The sequence below is a fragment of the Lepus europaeus genome, chromosome 23, assembly GCF_033115175.1.
Source record: "Lepus europaeus isolate LE1 chromosome 23, mLepTim1.pri, whole genome shotgun sequence".
In the NCBI taxonomy this organism is placed as follows: domain Eukaryota; kingdom Metazoa; phylum Chordata; class Mammalia; order Lagomorpha; family Leporidae; genus Lepus; species Lepus europaeus.
Window position 1 is genome coordinate 114,780 of NC_084849.1, and position 26,337 is coordinate 141,116.

The 26,337-nt window shown below is 48.7% G+C and overlaps 1 protein-coding gene across 9 annotated transcripts in view; it reads right to left on the reverse strand.

Moving 5' to 3' along the window:
• The window catches only part of ZNF10 (zinc finger protein 10), a 55,514-nt gene that overhangs the window by 14,698 nt on the left and 14,479 nt on the right, over nucleotides 1-26,337 (reverse strand). For 4 of the 9 annotated variants that reach the window (XM_062182358.1, XM_062182357.1, XM_062182355.1 and 1 more), the window contains one exon: nucleotides 3,582-3,673. In XM_062182358.1, the coding sequence (XP_062038342.1) occupies nucleotides 3,582-3,673 (92 nt within the window). Of the gene's footprint in view, nucleotides 1-3,581; nucleotides 3,674-5,365; nucleotides 5,485-10,985; nucleotides 11,088-11,962; nucleotides 12,046-22,265; nucleotides 22,345-26,337 lie in introns of those variants that run through there. The other 5 variants (XM_062182363.1, XM_062182364.1, XM_062182362.1 and 2 more) reach the window with 5 other exon arrangements.

Consider the following 26,337-nt stretch of genomic DNA (forward strand, 5'->3'; position numbering starts at 1 on the left):
CAGTGGAGGATGGCCCAAGTACTTGGGCCCTGCACCCCATGGGAGACCAGGAGAAGCACCTGGCTCCTGCCATCGGCTCAACGCAGTGCGCTGGCCACAGCGCGCTACCGCGACGGCCATTGAAGGGTGAACCAACGGCAAAAGAAAGACCTTTCGCTCTGTCTCTCTCTCACTGTCCACTCTGCCTGTCAAAAAAAAAAAAAAAAAGATACATCTCAATCTCAGGTTAAAAAAAAAAAAAAGAACTATCATAGGCCGGCGCCGTGGCTTAACAGGCTAATCCTCTGCCTTGCGGCGCCGGCACACCGGGTTCTAGTCCCAGTTGGGGCACCAGATTCTATCTCGGTTGCCCCTCTTCCAGGCCAGCTCTCTGCTATGGCCCGGGAAGGCAGTGGAGGATGGCCCAGGTCCTTGGGCCCTGCACCCGCATGGGAGACAAGGAGAAGCACCTGGCTCCTTGCTTCGGATCAGCGTGATGCGCCGGCCGCAGTGGCCATTGGAGGGTGAACCAATAGCAAAAAGGAATACCTTTCTTTCTGTCTGTCTCTCTCTCTCACTCTCTGCCTGTCAAAATAAATAAATAAATAAAAAGAACTATCATAAGCATTTTTAATTATTTTTTTAAGATTTGTTTAATTGGCGCTGGTGCTGTGGCATAGCGGGTTAACCCGCCACCTGCAGCACCTGCATTCCATAGAGGCACTGGTTCACACCCTGGCTGCTCCTCTTCTGATCCAGATCCCTGCTAACACACCTGGGAAAGCAACAGAGAATGGCCCAAGTGTGGGACCCAAATGAAGCTTCTGGCTCCTGGCTTCAGCCTGGTGTAGCACCAGCTACTGTGGCCATTTGGGGAGTAAACCAGTGGATGGAATACCTCTCTCTCCCCATTTCTCTGAGTTAGAGAGGTCTCCTGCTCTCCTCGGCACACTAGCAGGGAGCTGGATCTCAAGTGGAGCAGCCAGGACACAAACTGGTGCCCATATGGGATCCCAGCATCGTGGTCAGCAGCTTTACCTTGCATGCCACAATGGTGGCCCTTTTTGCTGCTAAGTAGATTTCTGGGTAAAGCAGTAGAGGATGGCCCAAATGTTTGGGCCCCTGCACTCATGTGGAGGACCTGGAGGAAGCTCCCGGCTCTTGGTTTCAGCCTGCCTCTGCCCTGTCTATTGCAGCCATTTGCAGAGTGAACCAGCGGATTGGAGAGGAATGAGTGGTCACCAGAGACGAGGGGCAAAGAAGCCCAACAATAGAGAGGTCACATGTGGGGAGTCTGGGGGGAATGGATCTACTCTCTATGTTGATTCAAATGGGGGTTACCCAACTAAGTGCATTTATCAGAAATCACACAGCTGTATACTAGAAGGAAAGAACTGCCAAACACAAAACATTTTTGAAGGAATTTTCAGATTTTTACAAACTAGGTATCTTTTCTTTTACTTCCAAGATATCTTCTGCTTGTTCTTTTTCCAGGAAGGGTTCCTTTACCTCTGCCTTTATTTCACTAAGGGAGATGGCCTGCTGGATATGCCAAATGTGGCGGTGGTGAGAGGTGCATTCCCATGATGGACAGTTAACAGTCTCCATGAATCATGTGTCTGCTCCCAGGACTTACCCTGTCCCTTATGACCTGGTGGCAATGGAACCATTCACCCACCTGATTCTCATATTACTCAAGTGTCCCCATTGCTCTCCTCTAGGGTTCTTGACACATTCACCGTCTTGTCTCTCGCTGAAAGCTACCATTTTTAACATAACTGGTCATCTGATTTATGGACTGGTGCATTTAGCATTCCTGTAGGAAATACACTGTACCTTTAGCAGAAACAGAGACAAAGCAGTGAACAGTGTCACCACTGAAGTGTGAGACACCAGTTAAGAACTTGGTTTGAAACCAGGCAGACCTGAACTTAGCTCGGACACATTAGATTTTGTGTTGAATGATGCTTGTTTCTTCAACTTCACCACGTTAGTCCCTTTAACTGTAACGCACCATCCACCTCAGAGTCTTATACATACATTCACACAGTGCAGAAGCCAGAAAACTTGCTCACCTCCTTGGCAAGCTCATCAGCTCTACCTTGCCAATTATTTCTTGGTATTTGTTTCAGTTCTGCTCAGCCCTGTTACCAGTGAGGAACTGATTCTTCAAATAAAAATCTGGGTCTTTGGGCCAGTGCTACGGTGCAGAGGGTTGAGCTGTCACTTGCAATGCTGGCATCACATTCTGGAGTCCTGGCTGCTCCATTTCCAATCAACTTCCTGTTAATATGACTGGGAAGGCGTCAGAAGATGCCTCAATACTTGCTTCCCTGCCACCCATGTGGAAGACCAGGATGAAGGTTTTAGGCTCCTGGCTTCAGCTTGCCCCAGCTCCGGCTGCTGTGGCCATTTGGGGAGTGAACCAGTGGATGGAAAGATCTCTCTCCGCCCCCGACTCTCTCTGTTGTTCTGCCTTTCGATCTTAAAAACAAACAAAAATATTCTGGGCCTTCACAAACCCACTTCTCTAAAATTCATTTGGACAATCCCAAGTCATCTTAATGTTTAATGATTTCTTTTATTTAACTGAAAGGCAAAGTTACAGAGAGAAGGAGAGAAAGAGCGAGCGCATGACATTCCATCTGCTGGTTCACTCCCGCAATGGCTGCAACAGCCAGGGCTGGGCCAGGCCAAAGTCAGGAACCAAGAGCTTCTTCTGGATCTCCCACGTGAGTGCAGGGGCCCAGAGACTTTGGCCATCTTCTGCTGCTTTCCCAGGTGCATTAGCAGGGAGCTGGATGGGAAGTGGAACAGCCAGGACTTGAACCAGCGCCCACATGGGATGCAGTGTTGCAGGCAGTGGCTTAACCCATTATGCCACAACATCAGCCCCAGCATGAAATGTCATTAGACAAAGTTTTCTCCCGAATCTTAAAAATATTTAAATCTCCTTGTGTTAAAGGCACACACCAAACACCTGTCCAGAAACTCCAGTGTGAGGCCAAGCCCTTCAGACAGACCAAGGAACATCAGGCCAGGGAATCTCAGCTGCACTCAACCCACCTACCCAGACCTGCAGGAAAGACCCTGCAGGAGGAGGAGCTGAACAGGGCACAAGGGGGCAAAGCTTGCCACTCTTGATGCGCCCAAGTCACTCTGCTCCCAGAGGTTCTGTTGGAGCTCCTTCCTCTTGGTAGGAGTTAACCTTTTGGTAATGACATAATCTATCCCTAAGCTCCTCCAAACAGAGGCTCCCTGTGGAGGAATTAGCACAGATGGCACCACAGCCAGGGACCAGAAAAACTCTCAAAAGGCACCAGTATCCCCAGTTCTCTTATCTTCTTTGGAAGAAATCTGATACAATTTCTTTTTGTGGATGAAGCAACATTTCACTAAGAGGCCTTGATACCACTTCACTTGACTCCCACCCATATTAGTGTTAAACCTGGGTTGTTTCTTTTGCAGTAAAGGAAATGAAACTATAAATACAGTAAACAAAATGGTCCCAATCTCTCAAAAGAAAGAATCAGAGATAAAATTCCTGAAGCTGTAAGCAATGGGATTCTTAGTTGGAAAACAAAGAGAGCTGCCCAACTTACCTGGGACCGGGCACTTAGCCATTCAGCTTCCATGCCCTTCTTGTCCTCGATGGCACTTTCTTGAATAACAAGAGAATCCTGAGAAGGTGAAGCTGGGGAAAAAGAAACAGGAGAGAAGTTTGTGATGAGGGGAGATGCTCTAAACTGGCAGCATGAACTCTCAGACCAGCTGTGTATGACACAGATACCCACCACACAGAACATCAGAGATATTCCTCAAATAAACCCACAATGTCTGAAACCCCCCAAGACCAGGAAGAAAAGAGTACAGAAATTATACCTCTCCCCTTAATCTCTAGGCTTCCAGGCTGAATTCCACTTGGAATTTAATGGAGGTACACCCACCACTACAAATACCCACCCCGTCCCACTCCCCGTCTTTGAAGAAACAAACTTGTCATTATGTACTATCCTTACACTAGAGATAAGAAAACAAGTGCTCTGCCAGAACTGTGGCAAAGTGGGTTAAACCGCAGCCCACAATGCTGAAATCCCATGTGGGCATTGGCTCCAGTCCCAGCTGCTCCACTTCCAATCCAGTTCCATGCTAATGTACCTGGCAGCAGAGAACAGCTCAAGTGCTCCAGCCTCTGCACCTACATGGGAGACCTGGAAGAAGCTCCTTGCTCCTAGTTTTGGATCAGCTCAGCCCTGGTCTTTGTGGCCATTTGTGAGTGAACAGCGGATGGAAGACCTCTCTAACTCTTTCAAATGGAAGAGAAACAGATGCCAACAAAGGCAGCAGAGAAAGAATGACTGGACAATGAACATATGTAGTAGAGGGAATTTCAAGGTGAGCATGATCAAAATAGTTAATCAATTAAGTGTTGACATTTATTGGGCTGGTTAGATAAGGGTTCACTAATGATTTAGGGAGACCAATTTCAATACACTGGTGAAGACAAGAAACAAACTCCATGATAAGGATGAAAAGTTTGGAGGTAGAGAAAGAAGGAAAAACAGGGCAGAGCTAGAAGAGATGGTGGGGTCAAAGTGGAGATCTGTGTGTGTCTGTGGGCGGAGGAAGGAAGAACAGCCCGGAAGGTTGGAGCACAAGGAGGAGAGAGGGAGGGGATGGGTCAGAAGCTGCAATTAAGGGATCAGCTTGTACACGAGGAGGAGGATACTCATTCTCTCTCACCTCCTCCTGGAAGACAGACAGTTGCAATGCCAAGTCAATAGGCATTTCAACAAAAATATTCCCAAGATAGAAAGCAAGGCTGTATGCTAACGGTGAGAGGAACAACAGCTGTTGTGATCTTTGAGGACAGTGATAAACGACTGAGTCATGCAGCAACGGATTAGCGAAAGCAGCTGACAAAGACAGGTGGAGGCTGTGGACAGAGCATCTGTCAGCTGTGATTTTCTTCAGCAACACTCCCTATTGAGGGAGACAGAGGAACAGGACTACAGTGAGTGGAACAAAAGCCTGGTTTGGGATTTCTGTATGTGGGCACTCCATAGCGAGGAAAGTGAGCAAGGCTTCTAAGAGATGCATCCAGTCAGCAACAGGATCTAGTTTTGGACACAGGGCAGAGTCTCTGAAGGGAAGGGCTGATTTGAGGGGAACTTCAAAAGTGTATGGAGACTATGGATACAAAAGAGCCAGCAGGACAGGAAGTAACAGAAGGCAGGAGAGTTTCAGAGAGGGCAGGAACACCGTGATATGACAGCCCCCAGAGGCGAGAATGTTAAGAGACTGTGAGCCTTAAGGTGGGTTCAGTTCACTTAATGGTAACAGAAAAAAGCAACTCCACAAAGGAAAGCTATTTCAGATTCTCCACCAAATGACATCCAGCGCTTCTTCCTGTGCTGGGCACAGCAACATCATCAATCTTGGCCTTTAGGGATCAGTGCCCTTTTCCTGGGTCAAATGGAGAGCTCAGACCCCATCTTCCTATTTGGTCACTGCTGTGTTGGAAACAAAAGGAAGAGAGATGGCATTCCTGGGGCTATCAAATCCAATAACCTTCCCAGTAAGACAAGGCACATCTAAGAAAGGCAGGACAATTCTATGATGTATACAAGATCAAAGGCATTCAGGGGCAGGTGTTTGGCCTAATGATTTAATGTTCCAAGAGACTACTTGGAACACCTGCATTCCACACCAGAGTACCTGGGTTCAAGCCCCAGCTCTGCTCCTAAATTCCAGCTTCCTGTTAATGTATACCCTGGGAGACAGCAGGGAGAGACGAGCTATTGTAAGCATTTGGGAAATGCAGCAGCAGATGAGAGATTTCTAAGAAAAAAAAAAAAAAAAGACATTCAAGGAGCAACTAAGAATGACTGTCTCGGCCGGCGCCATAGCTTAACAGGCTAATCCTCCGCCTTGCGGCGCCGGCACACCGGGTTCTAGTCCCGGTTGGGGCGCTGGATTCTGTCCCGGTTGCCCCTCTTCCAGGCCAGCTCTCTGCTATGGCCCGGGAAGGCAGTGGAGGATGGCCCAAGTCCTTGGGCCCTGCACCCGCATGGGAGACCAGGAAAAGAACCTGGCTCCTGGCTTCGGATCAGCATGATGCGCCGGCCGCAGCAGCCATTGGGGGGTGAACCAACGGTAAAGGAAGACCTTTCTCTCTGTCTCTCTCTCTCACTATCCACTCTGCCTGTCTAAAAAAATTAAAAAAAAAAAAAAAGAATGACTGTCTCCTTTTTTTTAGTGGTAAGGCATATAATACAAGAAGAGGTCTAATGTTAAGCATCAGAAAGTACAAAAGTCATTCCACATCATGATCATTAAGTTTAAGAGGGAATTTTGGGGGCCAGTGCTGTGGTACAACGTGTTAACGTCCTGGCCTGAAGTGCCAGTATCCCATATGGGTGCCGGTTCTAGTCCCAGCTGCTCCTCTTCCAATCCAGCTCTCTGCTATGGCCTGGGATAGCAGTAGAAGATGGCCCAAGTCCTTAGGTCCCTGCACCCACGTGGGAGACCTGGAAGAAGCTCCCTAGCTCCTAGTTTCAGATCGGCACCACTCCAGCCGTTGCAGCCATCTGGGGAGTGAACCAGCAGATGGGATACCTCTCTCTCTGCCTCTATCTCTCTCTGTAACTCTTTCAATTAAATAAAATAAATCTTAAAAAAGAAAAAAAAAGGGGGGGGGGATTTTTGTTCCGTTTTTTAAACTCCACATGGTAAAACCTACAGTAGAGAAACACATTAACTCAACATGTGAACACTACATCACAATAAAGTGGGTGTCTTCTACTAGATGTGGCCACCCAAAAAAAGTACTGTTTTGTCATCATTCTGTTATTCTCCTAAGGTAAAGTCAAAAGAGTCAAGGAGACAGGAGATCATTTTTGCCTTGGTAAATTCAAGAGTAAGGAGAGATGCACTGGTTGTCTATGGCTGTCATCAACACAGCTCTCGAGTTCAGAAGTCCACCATGGGTCTCAGTGGGCTAAAACCCAGGTGCTGGCAGGGCTGGTCCTCCTGGAGCCCCTGGGGGAGGGCCCACTTCCCTTGCCCTTTCCAGCTGCTGCATTCCTTGGCTGTGCCCCTGCTCATCTCCCTGATTCTCACCTGCTTGCCCTAAGCCTCCCAGAACTGTCCGATCTCTTCCCCCCCTTAAAGTCCTTGGTTGAAGCACAAGCGCAAATTCCCTTGTACAAGTTAAGGTAAACTATTGATAGGTTCTGGGGATCTTTCATCTACCCCCTGGGCACAGATAGGCTAAAAGAAGCGTCAAGTATCAGCAGAAAAGCTATGAATGTCACTCTCCAAGTCACATGCACTCAGCACAAACCAGCCTGATCAAATCACTTAGTGTACAGGCTTCACGGCTTTCCGGGCCCTGACAACTCTTCAACTGAATTCCCACTGCCCTTGCTCCATACTCTCCAAGACTCACTCAATGCCCCCTTGGCCATGATCCTTCCTGTTGTCCTCCTGTCAATCAGTGGCTCTTTGTTAGTGTCACACAGCACTCTGCACTCCCTCTGTTCCAGCACTTCAACACTTTCCTGCACTATAACTATCTGTCTCCCTTCTAAGACAATGAACCACTAGAGAATTAGGATTGATCTCTAAATCCTAGAACGTAGCTAATCAAGTTACTTTGTACTTCACACTCATTCATTCCAGCATTTGTCAATACTTCACACCTACAAAGTTAACTTCTCTGCTTTCTAAGGAATCTGTTTCAGACTCGGTACCTGAGGGTCAGCATTTAGATTTGAACAAAATCTCATCAGGGAAAGTGTTTCTCTCAGACACATGGAGCATATGATTTTAAATAAAAAATGGGATCTCTTCAAATTCCAAGTTTAAGAGTATTTGGCATGTGTAAAGGGCAAGAAATGATCAGTAAAAAGGATCCAGAACCACAAAGTTAAAATTCTGGGCCAGCAGAGATGGCAATTTTCAAGATATGGTGTCTCAGAAAATGCAACGTTAAGAATCATGCATTTCATGTTACATTAGTTTTACATCAAAGAAAAACCTGCTATCAAATTCCAGATAGTAATACTTACGTATCTGGAAGGCTTTAGGGAAAATATATAGACATCCACAATTTACTCTGAAATGCATCAGAGCAGACACGACAGACTGATGTAAAGACGGGCAGATAGATATATTACAATTAAGTATTGTGAAATGTTAACAGTAGAGTCCAGATGGGTGATGTGTTAAATATTCACTGCATAGTTTTTAAATTTGCCTTTATGCTCAAAAACTCATGATAAAATGTTAGATGAGGCAGCAAAGAGGTGTTCTGTGGGAAAAGGCAAAAATTATGTTCTTGGATGTTAGTGTGAGAGAAACATTTAACACAGACAAAGGAAGTCTTTTACCACGCTCAGTCCAGACCTTGCAGAGTACTGCAGCTGAAAGCAAAAGAATGTTCTAGGCCAGCGCCACGGCTCACTAGGCTAATCCTCCACCTGCGGTGCCAGCACACCGGCTTCTAGTCCCGGTAGGGGCGCTGGATTCTGTCCCGGTTGCCCCTCTTCCAGTCCAGCTCCCTGCTGTGGCCCAGGAAGGCAGTGGAGGATGGCCCAAGTCCTTGGGCCCTGCACCCATATGGAGACCAGGAGGAAGCACCTGGCTCCTGGCTTCGGATTGGTGCAGTGTGCCGGCAGTGGCGGCCATTTGGAGGATTAACCAACGGAATGAAGACCTTTCTTTCTGTCTCTCTAACTCTGCCTGTTTAAAAACAAACAAACAAACAAACAAAAACAGAAGAGGAGCATGTTAGTTATAACACAAAGAAAAGTTAGTGTACTGTTGAGGTGGTTTTGAAAGGGATAGGGAGCGGGTTGCCACTGCAGTGTAACTGGGAAGGCCACCACCTGCAGAGCCGGCATCCTATATGGGTGCTGGTTCAAGTCCCAGCTGCTCCTCTTCTGTTCCCATTAAAATTGTGTCTACCTCTGCAAAACCGCCCAGATCGTGACTTGCACACACGGTTGTCTCGTCTTGAAAATAACTCATTTGTCTTCATTCCGTCTCTCATCCTGTATGTCTTGAGTTCTGCTTTCCCAGGCCATAAGCAGAGTGCTAAATCGGAAGAGGAGCAGCAGGGACACGAACCAGTGCCCAGCTTCTTCATACACTCGAAGTGGGAACCACATATTCAACTTCGATGTTAACCTTATCTTTGACACTCATACTAGATTAACTAAACACAGTAACAATGGAAAATAAAAATTAAAAAGTTAAACTTACGAGATGTCCTTGAAAATACGAGAACACATACATACACAAATACCTTCAGTTAATTATTAGATTTAAAAAAAAATGAGGACGCTAAGAGTTAAAGACGCAGACTTTTTAAAAAAGATCACACACAAACCTTCTTCACATTAACTAAAAATATTAATGACATAGGTAGTTTTGAGGAAAAAAGCCTGTAAAGACAACTTCAATAAGAAGAAACGCAGTTTCTTAACGAATGTTTTCAGATTAGGGTAAGAAACTGAAATCTAGGCTGGGGCTGGCATTTGGCGCCGGTTCAGCTGCTCCACTTCCCGCCCATGTCCCTGCTAATGTGCCTGGGAAAGCAGTGGACACTGGTCCCAGTCCCTGGGCCCCTGTACCCCCGGGGGAAACCAGGTGCAGTTCGAGGTTCCTGGATTCGCCTGGCCCAGCTCCGGGCTTTGAGGCCGTTTGGGAGTAAATCAGCGAATGGAAGCCAGCTCGCTCACTCGCTCGCTCTCATCCTCTCTCTATAACTGGCTTTCAAATAAATAATGTTAAAAAAAAAAAAAAAAACTCTCCTGTCCATTCTGCCACAAACTTGTTAGAAGCAGACCCACTTCATCCACGAATGTGTCACACAACAGTAAACAGAACGCAAAAGCCACGTTTTGGAAGCCGCGCGAGTGCTGTGGACTCCCACGAACCCAGGACTCCGTACTAGAGTCCGGAACCAGGGGCACGGCCGCTCCCACGGCCGCCGGGAAGCTGGACGACAACCTTGCCAATGCCTCCAACGCCGACAGCACGCGCCGCGGGTTCCACCTGCACGTCCGCACTCCCAACACCTCCCAGCCCCACCAGGGGACTCAGACCCCTGCCGGTTCTAAAGCCACCGGGCGGCTTGGACCCCTGCCCGGTCCGACCTCACCGGACGGCTCGGACCCCTGCCCGGCTCCAAATCCATGAGGGGGCTCGGACCCCTGCCCAGCTCCAAACCCATGAGGGGGCTCGGACCCCTGCCCGGCCCCGACCCCACCGGGCGGCCCGGACCCCTGCCCGGCTCCAAATCCATGAGGGGGCTCGGACCCCTGCCCGGCTCCAAATCCATGAGGGGGCTCGGACCCCTGCCCGGCCCCGACCCCACCGGGCGGCCCGGACCCCTGCCCGGCTCCAAATCCATGAGGGGGCTCGGACCCCTGCCTCGCCCCGACCCCACCGGGCGGCCCGGACCCCTGCCCGGCCCCGACCCCGACCCCACCGGGAGGCCCGGACCCCTGCCCGGCCCCGACCCCGACCCCACCGGGCGGCCCGGACCCCTGCCCGGCCCCGACCCCGACCCCACCGAGCGGCCCGGCCCCGACCCCACCGGGAGGCCCGGACCCCTGCCCGGCCCCGACCCCGACCCCACCGGGCGGCCCGGACCCCTGCCCGGCCCCGACCCCGACCCCACCGAGCGGCCCGGCCCCGACCCCACCGGGCGGCCCGGACCCCTGCCCGGCCCCGACCCCGACCCCACCGGGCGGCCCGGACCCCTGCCCGGCCCCGACCCCGACCCCACCGGGCGGCCCGGACCCCTGCCCGGCCCCGACCCCACCGGCGGCTCGGACCCGTGCCTAGTGGCAGCTGCTCCTGCGGGGCAGAGACGAAGCCGCTCGCGGACGCGCACTGCTGCCCACGAAGACGGCGCGCACGCACGGCCGCGTCCTGTCAGCACAGCCACGAGTCCGATACGAGGCGCGCACACAACCCGCCGCTATCGTCTATACCTGCAGCAAGCCAGCAGAAGGTCCGGCCGGAAAACCGCTCCCGTCACAAAGGCAGCAGGGAGCGCAGAGCCCGCGGGGCACCAGCCCGGGCCCACAGCGCCTCCGCGGGCCCGCCCACGCCGCCGCCCACGCCGCCGCCGGCGCCGCTCCTGACGTCACGCGCGCGCCGCGGCCCCGCCCCCAGCCGGCCGCGCGCGCACACGCAGCCTTCGCCCACGCCGCCCACGCCAGAGCCGCGGCCCCGCCCTCAGCCGGCCGCGCGCGCACACGCAGCCTTCGCCCACGCCGCCCACGCCAGGGCCGCGGCCCCGCCCCCAGCCGGCCGCGCGCGCACACGCAGTCTTCGCCCACGCCGCCCACGCGCGCGCCGCGGTCCCGCCCTCAGCCGGCCGCGCGCACACGCAGTCTTCGCCCACGCCGCCCACGCCAGAGCCGCGGCCCCGCCCTCAGCCGGCCGCGCGCGCACACGCAGTCTTCGCCCTCGCCGCCCACGCCGCCCACGCCAGAGCCGCGGCCCCGCCCCCAGCCGGCCGCGCGCGCACACGCAGTCTTCGCCCACGCCGCCCACGCCAGAGCCGCGGCCCCGCCCTCAGCCGGCCGCGCGCACACGCAGTCTTCGCCCTCGCCGCCCACGCCAGAGCCGCGGCCCCGCCCTCAGCCGGCCGCGCGCACACGCAGTCTTCGCCCACGCCGCCCACGCCAGAGCCGCGGCCCTCGGGCGGCGACCACTGCCCGCCGGCGCCAGCCCCGCCCGCGAGCGAGGCCGCGGGGTCTCCTGGGAAGTGTAGTGCGGGCGCCTGACGGGGGCTCCGGGGGACGCGGGCTTCTGCGGGGAGGGCGGCCTGGCCCGGACACGGTCCCGCCGGGGCGCGGGGCCCAGGGCGAGGCCGTGCGGCGTCAGGGCCCCCGGCCCTCCGCGCCCCGTCCGCCGCTGCGGGAGGCTGCGCCGTCCCGCCTGTCCGCCGCAGGGTCCCAACCTTCAGGGGCGCGTTCTTCCAGGAAAGTTCCTCTTGAAACGGCTGCAGAACTCCGCTCGCACCACCTGGTATCAAACATTGACTGACTTGTCTGAGAAGAGCCTCCTCTCCACTCTCCGCAGGTTCGCTTCCCTGTGGCGAGAACGGCGCCCTGCAGTGACCCCCGCCCCCGGACTGCCCCGGCCGGCGGGGGCTGGAGCTTCCAGAATCCAGGCGCCGAGCTCCGGATGGACTGGCGGCCTCGCCAAACCAGCCTGCCCGTGTTCTGACTGGTTTGGCTTTGGTAGCTGTTACAGGCAGACGTGCGCCATGCCGGCATCCAGGACTACCCGTACCCCTCCTCCATTTGTTCATCTCATCTTTGTGCTAAGATCTCCTAATTCTTGGAAACTTCTATTCCATTTTTGGCGAATTGTGATTTCAGTAAAAAGAACGGGGGTTGGGCCTGGCGCTGTGGTACAGCGGGTTAATGCCCTGGCATGAAGCGCCGGCATCCCATATGGGTGCCAGTTCGAGACCTGGCTGCTCCACTTCCGATCCAGCTCTCTGCTATGGCCTGGGAAAGCAGCAGAACATGGCCCAATCCTTGGGCCCCTGCACCCGCGTGGGAGACCCGGAAGAGGCTCCTGGCTCCTGGCTTCAGATCTGCGCAGCTCCAGCTGTTGAGGCCAACTGGGGAGTGATCCATAGGATGGAAGACCTCTCTCTCTCTCTCTCTCTCTGCCTTTCCTCTCTCTGTAACTCTGACTTGCAAATAAATAAATCTTAAAAGGGGGGGGGGGGATGCTGACATAGACTGACATCCATTAGGATGCCTGCATCCCACATCACTCTCGGTTCCATTTTAAGAAATCACCCACAGGGTGGACATGGCATTGCAGCACGATAAGCTGTTGCTTGGAATGCCTACATCCCATATCAGAGTCCCAGCTACTCTGCTTCTGATCCAGCGTGGCTCAAGTGCTTTGGTCTCTGCTACCCATGTGGGATGGAATTCCGGGCTGGGAGTGATCCCGTGCCTGGCTAGGAGACTGCTTGCCTAGCCCACGCAGGTTAACCTGACTGCTGACAGCCGCAGGAGCCAGGCACACCTCCCGCACCCCTGCCTTCTGTTGAAGCGCCAGGTAAACTGCTCCCAGTATGGGCCAGGCCCAGCAGGAAGCCTTCAAGCTGATTGGAGAAGCATAGCGGCACCAATACCGCCTTTATCCTATAGAGTTAGTGTTGCCTGAATTAGCTATGTCCCCTCTACCTGCCTGATTATTAATAAACAAACATGTTCATCGAAACTTCTCCCCGGTGCTACCATCCCGGCAGTGTGAACCTCACAGGATGTGTCCGCACCAGACTCCTAGCTTTGACCTGGCCAGGAAGCTGGATCAGAAATGAAACAGCTGGAAATCGCACCCATATGGGATGCTGGCATTGCAAGTGGCAGATGTTACTGTTGGCTATTGTGGGCATTTGGAGAATAACCCAGCAGATGGAAGATTCTCTCTCTCTCTCTCTCTCTCTCCCCCTCCCTCTCTTCCCTCCCTCTCCTTTTCTTCCCCTCCACTTCAAGTTGATGAAAATAAACATTTAAAAAAACTATTTAATGGATCAGTCCTTAGATACTGTAATTTTTAGGTTTTTGTTAGATTTTAAGTATTAAGACTTTATTTTCCATTTTCTTTTTTAAAAACTTATTTATCTGAAATGCAGAATTACAGAAAGAGAGAGAGGTATCCTCCATCACTCCCCAAATGGCCACAATGGCTGGAGCTGAGCTAGGCCGAAGCCAGGAGCCAGGAGCCCCATCCTGGTCTCCTTCATGGGTGGCAGGGGCCCCAGCACTTAGGCCATCTTCCACCGTTTCCAAGGCACATTAGCAGGGAGCTGGATAGGAAGTGGAGCAGCTGGGACTTCAAACAGCACCTATGTGGGATGCCAGCACTTTCCTCAGAGGCTTTACCCACTACACCAGCACTGCCTCCTCCCTACACACACACTTTTCTTTCTGAAGGTCTGAATAATCTGGTGTTGGATTTTGGAAATTAATTGTATTAATTTGCTTACAATTTCCACTCATTGCTTATGTACTTCTTTTGAATTTACTTTCTGGAAAAGCTATTTTTTAAGCCATTTACCTTTGTTGGGGAGGGAAGTTGCTATAATTTTTTAATTTCCTAAAACCTCTTATTTTATGATTTCATAAACAAAAACCCCCATACATCCTATTTTTGCTTCATAGATGAAATACCTTTTACGATCCTTAAATTTATGGAAGTTGGGCTGGCGCTGTGACACAGTGGGTTAAGCCACCCCTTACAAGCTGGTATCCCGTGTGAGAGCTGGTTCGGGTCCTGGCTGCCCCACTTGTGATCCGGCTCCCTAATAACGCACCTGGGAAAGCAGCAGAAAATAGCCTGAGTGTTTGGGTCCCTAAACCCATGTGGGAGACCAAGACAGAGTTCCTGGCTCCTGCGTTGGCCTCTCTCTCTCTGTAATTCTGCCTTTCAAATAAATAAATAAGTCTTTGAAAAAGTAAAAAAGAGAGAGAAATATCTTCCATCTGCTGGGTCACTCCCCAGATGGTTGCAACAACTGGGGCAAAACCAGGCTGAAACCAGGAGCCTGGAACTCCATCCAGGTTTCCCACATAGATGCAGGGGCCCACAAACTTAGACCTTCTGCTGGGTTTTGCCAATTGCATTAGCTGGGAATTGGATGAAAAGTAGAGCAGGCAGTTTCTGATATGAGAGGCTGGCATTGCAGGTGGCTCATTAACCCATTATAATAAAATGCCACCCTCTCCCCAACACCCCTGGCTCTCCCTCTCTGTAACTCTGCTTTTCAAATAAGTAAATCAAATGCATACCCAAATGGAGTAGTATAATGAGTCCTTCTACACAATACTGTTTTGAAGCAAATCTTACTTACATTATTTATAAATATATTAGATTTATCTCTGGTTGGTAAAAGCGCCTTTAAAAAATTGTAAGCAGGATATAACCATAGCTACGAAATTAACAGTGGTTTCTTTTAAAAAAAAAAAAAGATTTATTCATTTGAAAGAGTTAGAGAGAGGGAGAGACAGATCCACTGGTTCACTCCCTAGATAGCTGCAATGGCTGGCACTGGGCCAGGCCAAAGCCAGGAGCCAGGAGCCTCATCAGTGTCTCCAACATGGGAATAGGGACCCAAACACTTGGACCACCCTCCACTCTTTTCCCAGGTCATCCCCAGGGAGCTGGATCAGAAGTGGAGCAGCCAGGACAGGAATCGGTGCCAATACAGAATGCCAGCTCAGCTTCTCAGGCAGCAGCTTTACCTGCTACACCACAATGCTGGACCCCAACAATATTTCCTCCCTTTATACACAGGGACTGTTCACACCTTTATGGGTTTTTTATGACTTATATTTATTTATATGAAAGTGTTACAGAAAGAGAATGATCTTCCATCTGCTGGTTCACTCACCAGATGACAGCAACAGTTGAGGCTGGGCCAGGCTGAAGCCAGGAGCCCAGAGCTTCATCCATATCTTCCATGTGGGTGGTAGGGTCCAAGCAATTTCACTGCTTTTCCCAGGCCATTAGCAGCTGGGACACTCAAAATGGTACCCATATGGGATGGTGGCATTGCTAGTGACAGCTTTACCTGCTGCACCACAATACTGACCCCAATGTTTTATTTATTTTTTTTAAAGAACTTCGGTAACTCATAATCCAAATCCAGTTCATTCAATGTGAAATTGCTTTTAATTGGGGCCAGCACTGTGGTGCAGCGTGTTAACGCCCTGGCCTGAAGCGCCGGCATCCCCTATGGGCACCGGTTCTAGTCCCGGCTGCTCCTCTTCCGATCCAGCTCTCTGCTGTGGCCTGGGAAAGCAGTGGAAGATGGCCCAAGTCCTTGGGCCCCTGCACCCACGTGAGAGACCCAGAAGAAGCTCCTGGCTCCTGGCCTCAGATCAGCGCATCTCCGGCTGTTGCAGCCAACTGGGGAGTGAACCAGCAGATGGAAGACCTCTCTCTCTCTCTTTCTGCCTCTCCTCTCCTCTCTCTGTGTAACTCTGACTTTCAAATAAAAAAATCTTTTTTAAAAAAATGAGACCTTTACAAATACAAGAGTAGTGCAGTATCTTGTGATTTGTTGCGAGTCTTAAAAACCCCAAGCACATTGAGCAGGCATTGTGGTGCAACTCAGATCAATTTAAAAATAATTGATTAGATTAATAAGATCCTCTAGATATAACAGTCAGTATATATATTTTTAAGATTTCTTTATTTATTTGAAATACAGAGCTACACAGAGAGAATGAGGGGCAGAGAGAGAGAGATCTTCCATCCGCTGGTTCACTCCCCAATTGGCTGCAATGGCTAGAGCTGCGCCGATATGAAGCCAGGAGCCAGGAGTTTCTTCCAGGTCTCCCACACAGGTGGGAGCACTTGAGCACTTGAGCCATCTTCTACTGCTTTCCCAGGCCATAGCAGAGAGCTGGATCGGAAGTGGAGTGCCCAGGACTTGAACTGGTGCCCATATAGGAAGCTGGCACTTCAGGCAGGGGCTTTACCTGCTATGCCACAGTGCCGGCCCCGGCAGTATATTTCTTAACATTTTAAGATCTAGAATTTCTAGAATAGAATTTTAATGCCATCACAATTTGAAAAACATGGGTTTTTTAGATTTATTTTTTATTTATTTGTAAGATAGAGTTATAGAGAGAAGCACAGAGAGAGAGGTCGTCTTCCATCCACTGGTTCACTCCCTAAATGGTTGCAATGACTGAGGCTGAGCCGATCCAAAGCTAAGAGCCAGGAGCTTTTTCCAGATCTCCCACATGGGTGCAGGGACCTTAGCATTTGCGCCATCTTCCACTGCTTTCCCAGGCATATTAGCAGGAAGCTGGATCAGAAGAGGATCAGCCAGGATTCAAACCAGCTCCCATATGGGATGCCGGTGCTGCAGTTCAGGGCTTTAAAGCACAACACAACAACGCCGGCCCCAAAACACATTTTTTTTTAAAACCACAGAAGTTACAAATGAGGCTTTCCTTTGGTTTTATAAATTTCTAGCTAAAAATGCTTTAAATAAGCATGTTACACACTTAAGAAAAACTATAAACTTCTAATATTTTAACTTGGGAAAAATATATCTCCTTAATGCTTAACATGTTTTTCAAACTTCAGTTAGTGTTTTTGTGGTTGTTGTTGTTGTTGTTTTGACAGGCAGAGTGGACAGTAGAGGGAGACAGAGAGAAAGGTCTTCCTTTTTGCCGTTGGTTCACCCTCCAATGGCCGCCGCAGTAGGCGCGCTGCGGCCGGCGCACCGCGCTGTTCCGATGGCAGGAGCCAAGAGCTTCTCACTTCAGTGCAGTATCAGTTATGGAGGCCTACTGTGATCTCCCAATTGAATCAAGAAGAGATAACTATGATAAAAAAAATTCCCAAGCCACCTGTCCAGATAGAAGATTCAACTTAAAACCAAAGAATCGCTGGTGCTTGGCTAATCCTCCGCCTGCAGCGCTGGCACCCCGGGTTCTAGTCCCGGTTGGGGTGCCAGATTCTGTCCTGGCTGCTCCTCTTCCAGTCCAGCTCTCTGCTGTGGCCCAGGAAGGCAATGGAGGATGGCCCAAGTCCTTGGGCCCTGCACCCACATAGGAGACCAGGAGAAGCACCTGGCTCCTGGCTTTGGATCGGTGCAGTGTGCCGGCCATAGCGGCCATTTAGGGGTGAACCAATAGAAAAGGAAGACCACTCTCTCTATCTCACTGTCTAACTCTGTCAAAAAAAAAAAAAATACAACAAAGAATCAACCTCTAAGCAGGAAATTTTGGGTGAAAAACCATGCACTGGAGTGAAAATAAGATTCACGAAAGCTAGCCGGCGCCGTGGCTCCACAGGCTAATCCTCCGCCTTGTGGCACCGGCACACCGGATTCTAGTCCCGGTCGGGGCACTGGATTCTGTCCCGGTTGCCCCTCTTCCAGGCCAGCTCTCTGCTATGGCCCGGGAGTGCAGTGGAGGATGGCCCAAGTCCTTGGGCCCTGCACCCGCATGGGAGACCAGGAGAAGCACCTGGCTCCTGCCTTCGGATCAGCACGGTGCACCGGCCACGGCGGCCATTGGAGGGTGAACCAATGGCAAAAAGGAAGACCTTTCTCTCTGTCTCTCTCTCTCACTATCCACTCTGCCTATCAAAAAAAAAAAAAACACTGGAGAGAAATCCTATGCATGTAATCAGTGTAGGAAATCCTTCAATCAAAAAACAACTCTTAAGGCTCATATATGAACTCACACTGGAGAGAAGCCCCATGAATGCAACCAGTGTGGGAAATACTTTGGCACAAGCTCTTATCTTACAGTGCACAAGAGAACACACACTGGAGAGAGTCTCTGAATGCAGAGACAGGGGAAAAGCCTCCAACACAAGCTCTTACCTTAAGGTCCACACTTGAGCCATCTTCAGCTGCTTTTCCAAGGCCATTAGCAGGGAGCTGGATCAGAAGTGGAGTAGCCAGGACTCAACAAGCCACGCCAATACAGAATGCTATGTCCCAAGTAGTGCTTTATCACTACACAAAATATCCACTCTTGAAACAAGTTTTCTAATAGATTAGCTAGGTATAGAAACCGAGATGGGCAGTCTTTTCACACATAATATGTGCTCAAATGCAGCAATTTTCCTCAAAGGGACTTGGCCTCTCCCTCAGTTGAGACGCTTTAGCACTATGAATCAGCTATAGTTTGGGAACTAAGTCAAGGTGTGAATCCTTACTCTAGCGATTTCAGTAGGTCTCAACCCAGTAGACTGTAGAATTTTCCACTTGTGTACATCAAGTAGTACCTTTGTATTTATTTATTTGAAAGTCACAGTTATACATACACAGAGAGAGAGAGAGAGAGAGAGAGAGAGAGAGAGAGAGAGAGAGAGAGACTGAGATCTACCATCTATTGATTCACTCCCCAGTTGACCACAATGGCGAGGGGCTGTGCCAGGCCCAAGTAAGGAGCTTCTTCTGGGTCTCCCAAGTGGGTGGCAGGGCTCAAGTATTTGGGCCTTCTTCTGCTGCTTTCCTCAGGCCATTAGCAGGGAGCTGTACTGGAAGTGGAGCAGCTGGGACTCAAATCAGTGCCCACATGGGATGGCAACAACTTTACCGGCTATGCCATAAGGCTGGCCCTCCATCCATATATTTTATCTCTAGGAACTCCATGCTCATTTTTCCATTCCCATACACTTGTGTCTGAAAGTCTGATTACCATTCCATCTCTTGGATTCTTATATTTATGCCTTGCATCTACTATGCCAAGATTCCAGTATCTTCATTGAAATTGGGAAACTACTTTCATTATAGAATCTCTTAACATCATTTACAGCCAAGAAGGGCAGGTACCACAGAGCTGAAGGATGATAATTCCTCACCAATGTGTTTCTTAGTTTCTTGGAAGGAGTTATCTTCTGGCCTTTCCTAGGCCAGGAGATGTATGACCTCCATCCACAAAGCATATCCACTGTGATATTCCAATACCCCTCTAAAGTAAGTTTTCTAAACATCAGTTGCACTTAACCAAAATTTAGAAGACAAAGGAGCCCATTGAGGTAATCAGGGGTTGGCAAACATTTTTCTGTGCAAAGCTAGACAGTAAATATTTTAGTCTTGATGGCAATATACTCAAATCTTATATTTAGATGGTAAACAGCTACAGAAATATGTAAATGGATATCTGGCCCAAGGGTTGTAGTTTGATGACACAGGGAGTCCCATATATGTGTACTTTCACCTTCCACAGTTTTAGTTACCTGCAGTGAAGTAAAAAAAAAAAATGTGGAAAGTTCCAGAAATAAATATTTATAAATTTTTAAAAGACTGATTTATTTGAGAGGCAGAGTAACAGACAGAGTGGGAGAAAGAGGTCTTCCACCCTCTAGTTCATTCTCCAAATGGCTGCAACGGCCAGAGCTGAGCCAATCCAAAGCCAATAGCCAGGAGCTTCTTCCAGATCTGCCATGTGAGTGCAGGGGCTCAAGCACTTGGACCAACTTCCACTGCTTTCCCAGGCCATTAGCAGGGAGCTGGATCGGAAATGGAGCAGCTAGGACTCAAACTGGCACCACAGTAGGAGGCTTAACCTACTAAGCCACAGTGCCAGCCCCATAATTTTTTAATTGCATGCTGTTCTGAGTAGTGTGATAAAATCTCACACTGTTCCACTCCATCCCACGTGTAAGATGTAAATCATCCCTTTGTCTAGAGTAACCACATTGTATATGCTACCTACCTATTAGTAATTCAGATCAGCTATCATGGAATTGCAGTGCTTAGATATGGGACTGAGTGGTTTCTGATGTGTAGGTCTTGGAATGTAGCCCAAATGGGTAAATGGGGATTAGTATAGTTCAGAGGTCAAACCCTATAGAAAATGGAGTAGAGACCATATCTGCAGCAGAAAATGAAAGATATCCAATTTACCCTTAAGTAAATATCAGTTTATTTTTTTTTAAAGATTTATTCATTTATTTGAAAGTCAGAGTTACACAGAGAGAGAAGGAGAGGCAGAGAGAGGGGGGTCTTCCATCTGTTGGTTCACTCCCCAATTGGCCGCAATGGCCAGAGCTGCACCTATCCAAAGCCAGGAGCCAGGAGCTTCCTCTGGGTCTCCCACGCAGGCACAGGGGCCCAAGGACCCGGGCCATCTTCTGCTTTCCCAGGCTGTGGTGGAATGAGGCCATGCCAAGATAGCCGCTGGCAAGCGTCAGTTACTCAGGAATGGCTTTGGAAACCACATGGCAACAGAACCTGCCTGGCAACAGGCTGTGATTGGATAGCTTTGGAACCCACCTGGCAAAGGAGCCTGCCTGGCAACAGGCTGTGATTGGATAGCTTTGGAACCCACCTGGCAAAGGAGCCTGCCTGGCAACAGGCTGTGATTGGTTAAGGCATAAAGCACCCCTTGACTGGATTGGTTGCCTTGGCAATATAAGCTGCTGTACCAACTGAAATAAACAGGTGTGCAGACTGCTCGCCTGTGGCCTGCTTTCACCCGAATCTGGGTGTCTGTGTCGTGACTCAGCACCTCTTGCCCCCACCACGCTCCTCCACTCAGAACGAATCCACAGCAACACTGGGCCATAGCAGAGAGCTGGATCAGAAGTGGAGCAGCCGGGACTCCAAATGGCGCCCATATGGGATGCCAGCACTGGGCAGCAGTTTTACCCACTACACCACAGTGCCAGCCCCAGTAAATATCAGTTTAAATAAATAATGAATTTTCATGTTTTCCATAATATAGCTGACAACACAAGATAACCTGATTTCCATCCTGATGCACACCATTGTCACCTTAGAAAACCAAATCAGTGTTTCAGTCAGACTATGCTGTTTTAAGATAAGCCAGCCTCTTTCAAACTCCTATGGAAAGTTGAGAAGCTTCAAAATGAGTGTCCAAGAATGGCATGTCTGAGGGAAAATACAACCCTTCTGATGATGCATTTAAAATTTTACTACCAGGGTTGGTGTGTCCCATATCAGAGCGCCGGTTTGAGTCCTAGCTGCTCTGCTTCTAATCTAGCACCCTGTTAATGTGCCTAGGAAAGCAGTGGAAGATGGGCCAAGTACCTGGGCCCTGCCACCCACATGAGGAACCCTGATGGGAGTTCTGGGCTCCTGGCTTCAACGTGTACCAGTCCCAGCTGTTATAGACCTTTGGGGAGTGAATCAGCAGATGGATGATTCTCTCCCTCTCTGTTTCTTCTTTGTCAATCTGCTTTTAAAATAAATATTTTTGGGGGCCGGCACTGTGGCACAGTAGGTTAATCCTCCACCTGTGGTGGCAGCATCCCATATGGGCGCAGGTTCTAGTCCTGGCTGCTCTTCTTCCAATCCAGCTCGCTGCTGTGGCCTGGGAAAGCAGTAGAATGGGCCCCTGCACCCATCTGGGAGACTGGGAAGAAGCACCTGGCTCCTGGCTTCAGATTGGTGCAGCTCCGGCCGTTGCGGCCATTTAGAGTGAACCAACAGAAAGAAGACCTTTCTCTCTGTCTCTCCCTCTCACTGTCTGTAACTCTACCTCTCAAATAAATAAATAATCTTTAAAAAAAGGTATACAATTTAAAAATAAATATTTTTTTAAAAAGTAAACTCTAAAACTCTTCTAAGCTCCATCTCCTACAAAATGACTCACATTTATTTAGTAATATCTTCTATAGATGTGCCTTCAATGCAGCCACTACATTAATGCCCAATAAAGTCACTCCTCTTCATTCTCCACTTCTCTTTCTATAAAATAGATTTGCTTACCTTCCAATCAGAGCAAACTTACCCTGCTGATGTGACTTAGCCAGCTGGGCAGCTGATAATGCCAGAACAGTTTTAAATATGTGCTTACAAAAGAACTGTTCTCACTGTAAATGGAACAAAAGAGGAAAACTACCTTGACATCTTCCTTTAATACATCTTATTTACATTTATTTCATAATAAAAAAGTCTGTACTCAGAGTCAAGGATAAACAGGAGTGAGCATAGCATAGCCTTAAATGCAAACTTTGTCTCACAGTGAAAACCATAAAATATCTATAAATATTCTATAATTATGTTAGTATAAAGCATATTACTCTTCATTGTTTATCTTATACTGTATAATTCCATTTTTAGAACCATATATACTGTGGGGGAAAAAATCAGCAAGATTAACTTAATATAAACCTAAAGATTTATTTAAACTTTTTCTGAATTAACTGAAAATAACCTCTCCCTCTAAACTGAAACTTTTTTCCACACTGATTCTGTCCAAGATGACTTCTCAGAAGTCTAAGATTTTGTTGCACTCAACAATGGTAGCTTTTCCCCAATATAATTCTCTGACATAGCTTGTATATAATGTAGAAAGTTGGTTCATTTAGAGTTGCTTTCCCTCCTACAAGAGTATTTTGAAATTTAATAAGTATTGCATGGTAAATGAAGGCATTCCCAAGTCACTGTGTTGATACCACTTTGTTTATGTATGATTTTTCTGATGTCAAGACAAAGCACACCTTTGTAAAGGTCTTCCTTACCCATGCATTTTGTCCTGGTTGATCTAACAGAAACAGAATCAGGGAATGATCTCTAAATAAAAGTTTTCTCACATCTATTGGATATGTACTCTTTCCTGGGAGAAACTGACAAAAGTAAGAGAATTCTACATAATGAAGAATTTTCTCCATATTGGTTTCATCTTCTGGTATTAGAAAAAAATGAGTGGCTACTATGGCACTCCTCACACAATCCTAGGATTTTTCTGCAGGATGTTGGATAGGGTATGGGCTACAATTCTGCATCCAGCACATTCATATAGGCTTCTTTCCAAGAGTTCTCTGAGATCAAATAAGGCATTACGTTTTTCCAATCCATACATTCACAGATATTCTTTACAGTACAAATTCACTGGTGTTCCATAAGGTATGAGTGGTAATTGAATGAATTTTCACAATTATATGGATTCTCTACAGCGTGTATTCTCTGATGTTTAGCAAGGTTTGAACTCCAGCTGAAGGATTTGTTGCATATTTTACATACATAGGGTTTCTCGCCAGTGTGAGTTATCTGGTGTAGAATGAGGGAAAAACTCCTATTGAAGGTTTTGTGACATTCAGCACACGCATAGGGTTTCTCTCCAGTATGAATTTTCATATGTTGAATAAGGGATGCATGCCAAGTGAAAACTTTACCACACTCATCGCATTCATGGAGCTTTTCTCCAGCATGAATCCTCTGATGTTTAATAAGGAAGGAGTGGCAACGGAAAGTCTTCCTACACTCATTACATTCATAGGGAGTTTTGAATGTATGGATACTCTGATGACGAGTTAGGTGTGAGGGTCGATGAAACGCCTTCCCACACTCAATGCATTCATAAGGTTTCTCTCCAGTATGGGTAATCTGATGGCGAATGAGTTCTGCGCCACTGGTAAAGGCTTTTCCACACTTCCTACACAGATACTGTTTCTTTCCCATATGAATTTTCTGATGTCTAGTGAGGTTTGAGGCACGACTAAAGGCCCTTCCACACTCGGTACATTGATAGGGTTTCTCACCAGTATGTGTTCTCTGGTGTTCAATGAGAAATGAAAGATAACTGAATGTTTTGTTACAGTCCTTACACTCGTGGGGTTTCTTTCCAGTATGTATCATCTGATGTTTCACGAGGTTTGAGATCTGGCTAAAGGTTTTGCCACATTCCTTACATGCATACGGTTTCTCTCCAGTATGAGTTCTCTGATGTAACACAAGGGAAAAGCGTCGGCTGAAAGATTTTCCACATTCATGGCATCCATAGGGCCTCTCTACAGTACTAATACTTATATGTTGAGCCAGGGCTTCTTGATGGGAGACTGTCACTTGCCTGATACATCCCCGATTCCCTTGCGTCATTTCAGCATCCTCACATTTCCAGCCTCTTTGAAAACTGGAATGCACAGAGTTTTGGCTTAGAATTCTTTCCATTATCAAACACTGGGATGAGTCACCTTCATAAATCACATTTTCTGGAGAAAACTTGATCTCATCAGTTGGCTCCGACACTGGGGGGAAAAAAAAAAGGTTTCCTTTTTCTATATTGTATAAAACAAAAGCCATTCTTTTTCTTTAAAATGAGAGACCTGGGGGGCCGGTGCTATGGCTCACTTGGTTAATCCTCCGCCTGCGGTGCTGCCATCCCATATGGGCGCTGGTTCTAGTCCCGTTGCTCTTCTTCCAGTCCAGCTCTCTGCTGTGGCCCAGAAAGGTAGTGGAGGATGGCCCAAACACTTGGGCCCCTGCACCCACATCGGAGACCAGGAAGAAGCACCTGGCTCCTGGCTTTGGATCGGCGCAGTGCTGGCCATAGTGGCCATTCTGGGGGTGAACCAACGGAAGGAAGACCTTTCTCTCTGTCTCTCTCTCTCACTGCCTATAACTCTACCTGTCAAATAAAAAAAAAGAAAAAAAAAAAGAGAGAGAGAGACTCGCACTGAGGAAAACAATCTTATCTATTTCTCAGCTTTCATAGCTGTCATATATGACTATGAAATTTGAGTACTAGGCCCGGAAGTTCAGAATAGATCAAATAGAGATGTGAGTGAATAAGCAGAAAAATGAAATGTAAATAACTTCGATAGGAAGAAATATAGAACTATCAAGAAGAGAAGTAGTTGTGAGGGTTAGGTTGTTAGTTTTCCTCACCTCCACTCAAACTGCATTTGCTAAAGAATTAACGGAAAATGACAATTTCATAATACTGCTAATAAACACTATAAGAGAGTGCAACTGCATATTGAAAATAGACACTGCAAGCTATCAGATACCACAAAAACATCAGACTCTGTTAACTTAGTACCTTTGAAACATTTTTTTTAAAGATTTATTTATTTGACAGTCAAAGTTATACAGAGAGAGAAGGAGAGGCAGTGAGACAGAGAGAGGCCTTCCATCTGCTGGCTCACTCTCTAGATGACCACAACGGCCAGAGCTGTGTGGATCAGAAGCCAGGATCTTCCTCTAGGTCTTCCCACACCAGTACAAGGGCCCAAGGATTTGGGCCACTTCTACTGCTTTCTCAGGCCAGAGCAGAGAGATGGATCAAAGTCGAACAGCCAGGATTCGAACTGGCACCCATATGGGATACCGGCACTGCAGGCAGGCGGTTTTACCCTCTATGCCAAGGCATCGGGCCCTGAAACATCTTAGAACGACTTATTAAAAGTGGGGGAGGGAGCTTCTCTGAAAACTATTTTCTATGATCCTCAGTCTAACTCTACCTTCTGAACTGTATGCAGCTTAGCACTGGTACAATGTAAGTCTGAATAAAAATTTTCAAAAGATTTATTTGAAAGAGAAAGTGAGACAGAGAGAGACATCTTATAGTGTTAGGCAGGAAGTTAGAAATTAGCCCATGGGTGTGAGAGGGGCCTGAGGGAAACAGAGCATCAGCAGAGGCTGGGAAGCAGGGCAGTGTTTCCCACTTCCAGGTCCTGCTCACACCCCAGTAACCACAGGGGGCTCAGCCTCCCCCCAGGAAAGCTCCCAGGAGAACCCTCTCTTCTCAGCACCAAGCTGGGTCCCTGGCCTGACAACACTGCACAATCAAACCTTCACAGCCATCCCCCGTGAAGGCACCTAAGGGAAGCCCCTCTGCCCAGCGCCAGGCGGGCCACCCAGTATGATAGCACTGCGTAGTGAAACCTTGGGTGAATGTCACCTAATTCACACTCAGCAAACCCTCTGTCCTGGAGAAGAGGGAGGGGAAGGAGAAACGGCAGGAAGAAGTAGACCCCATTCCCTTATAAGTCCCAGTCTGAACACGGACCGCACACTCAGCTCCCAGCTCTTTCCTGAGCTGCCCACCTGGCCTGTCAGCTGTGTGCTCTCCATTAAAC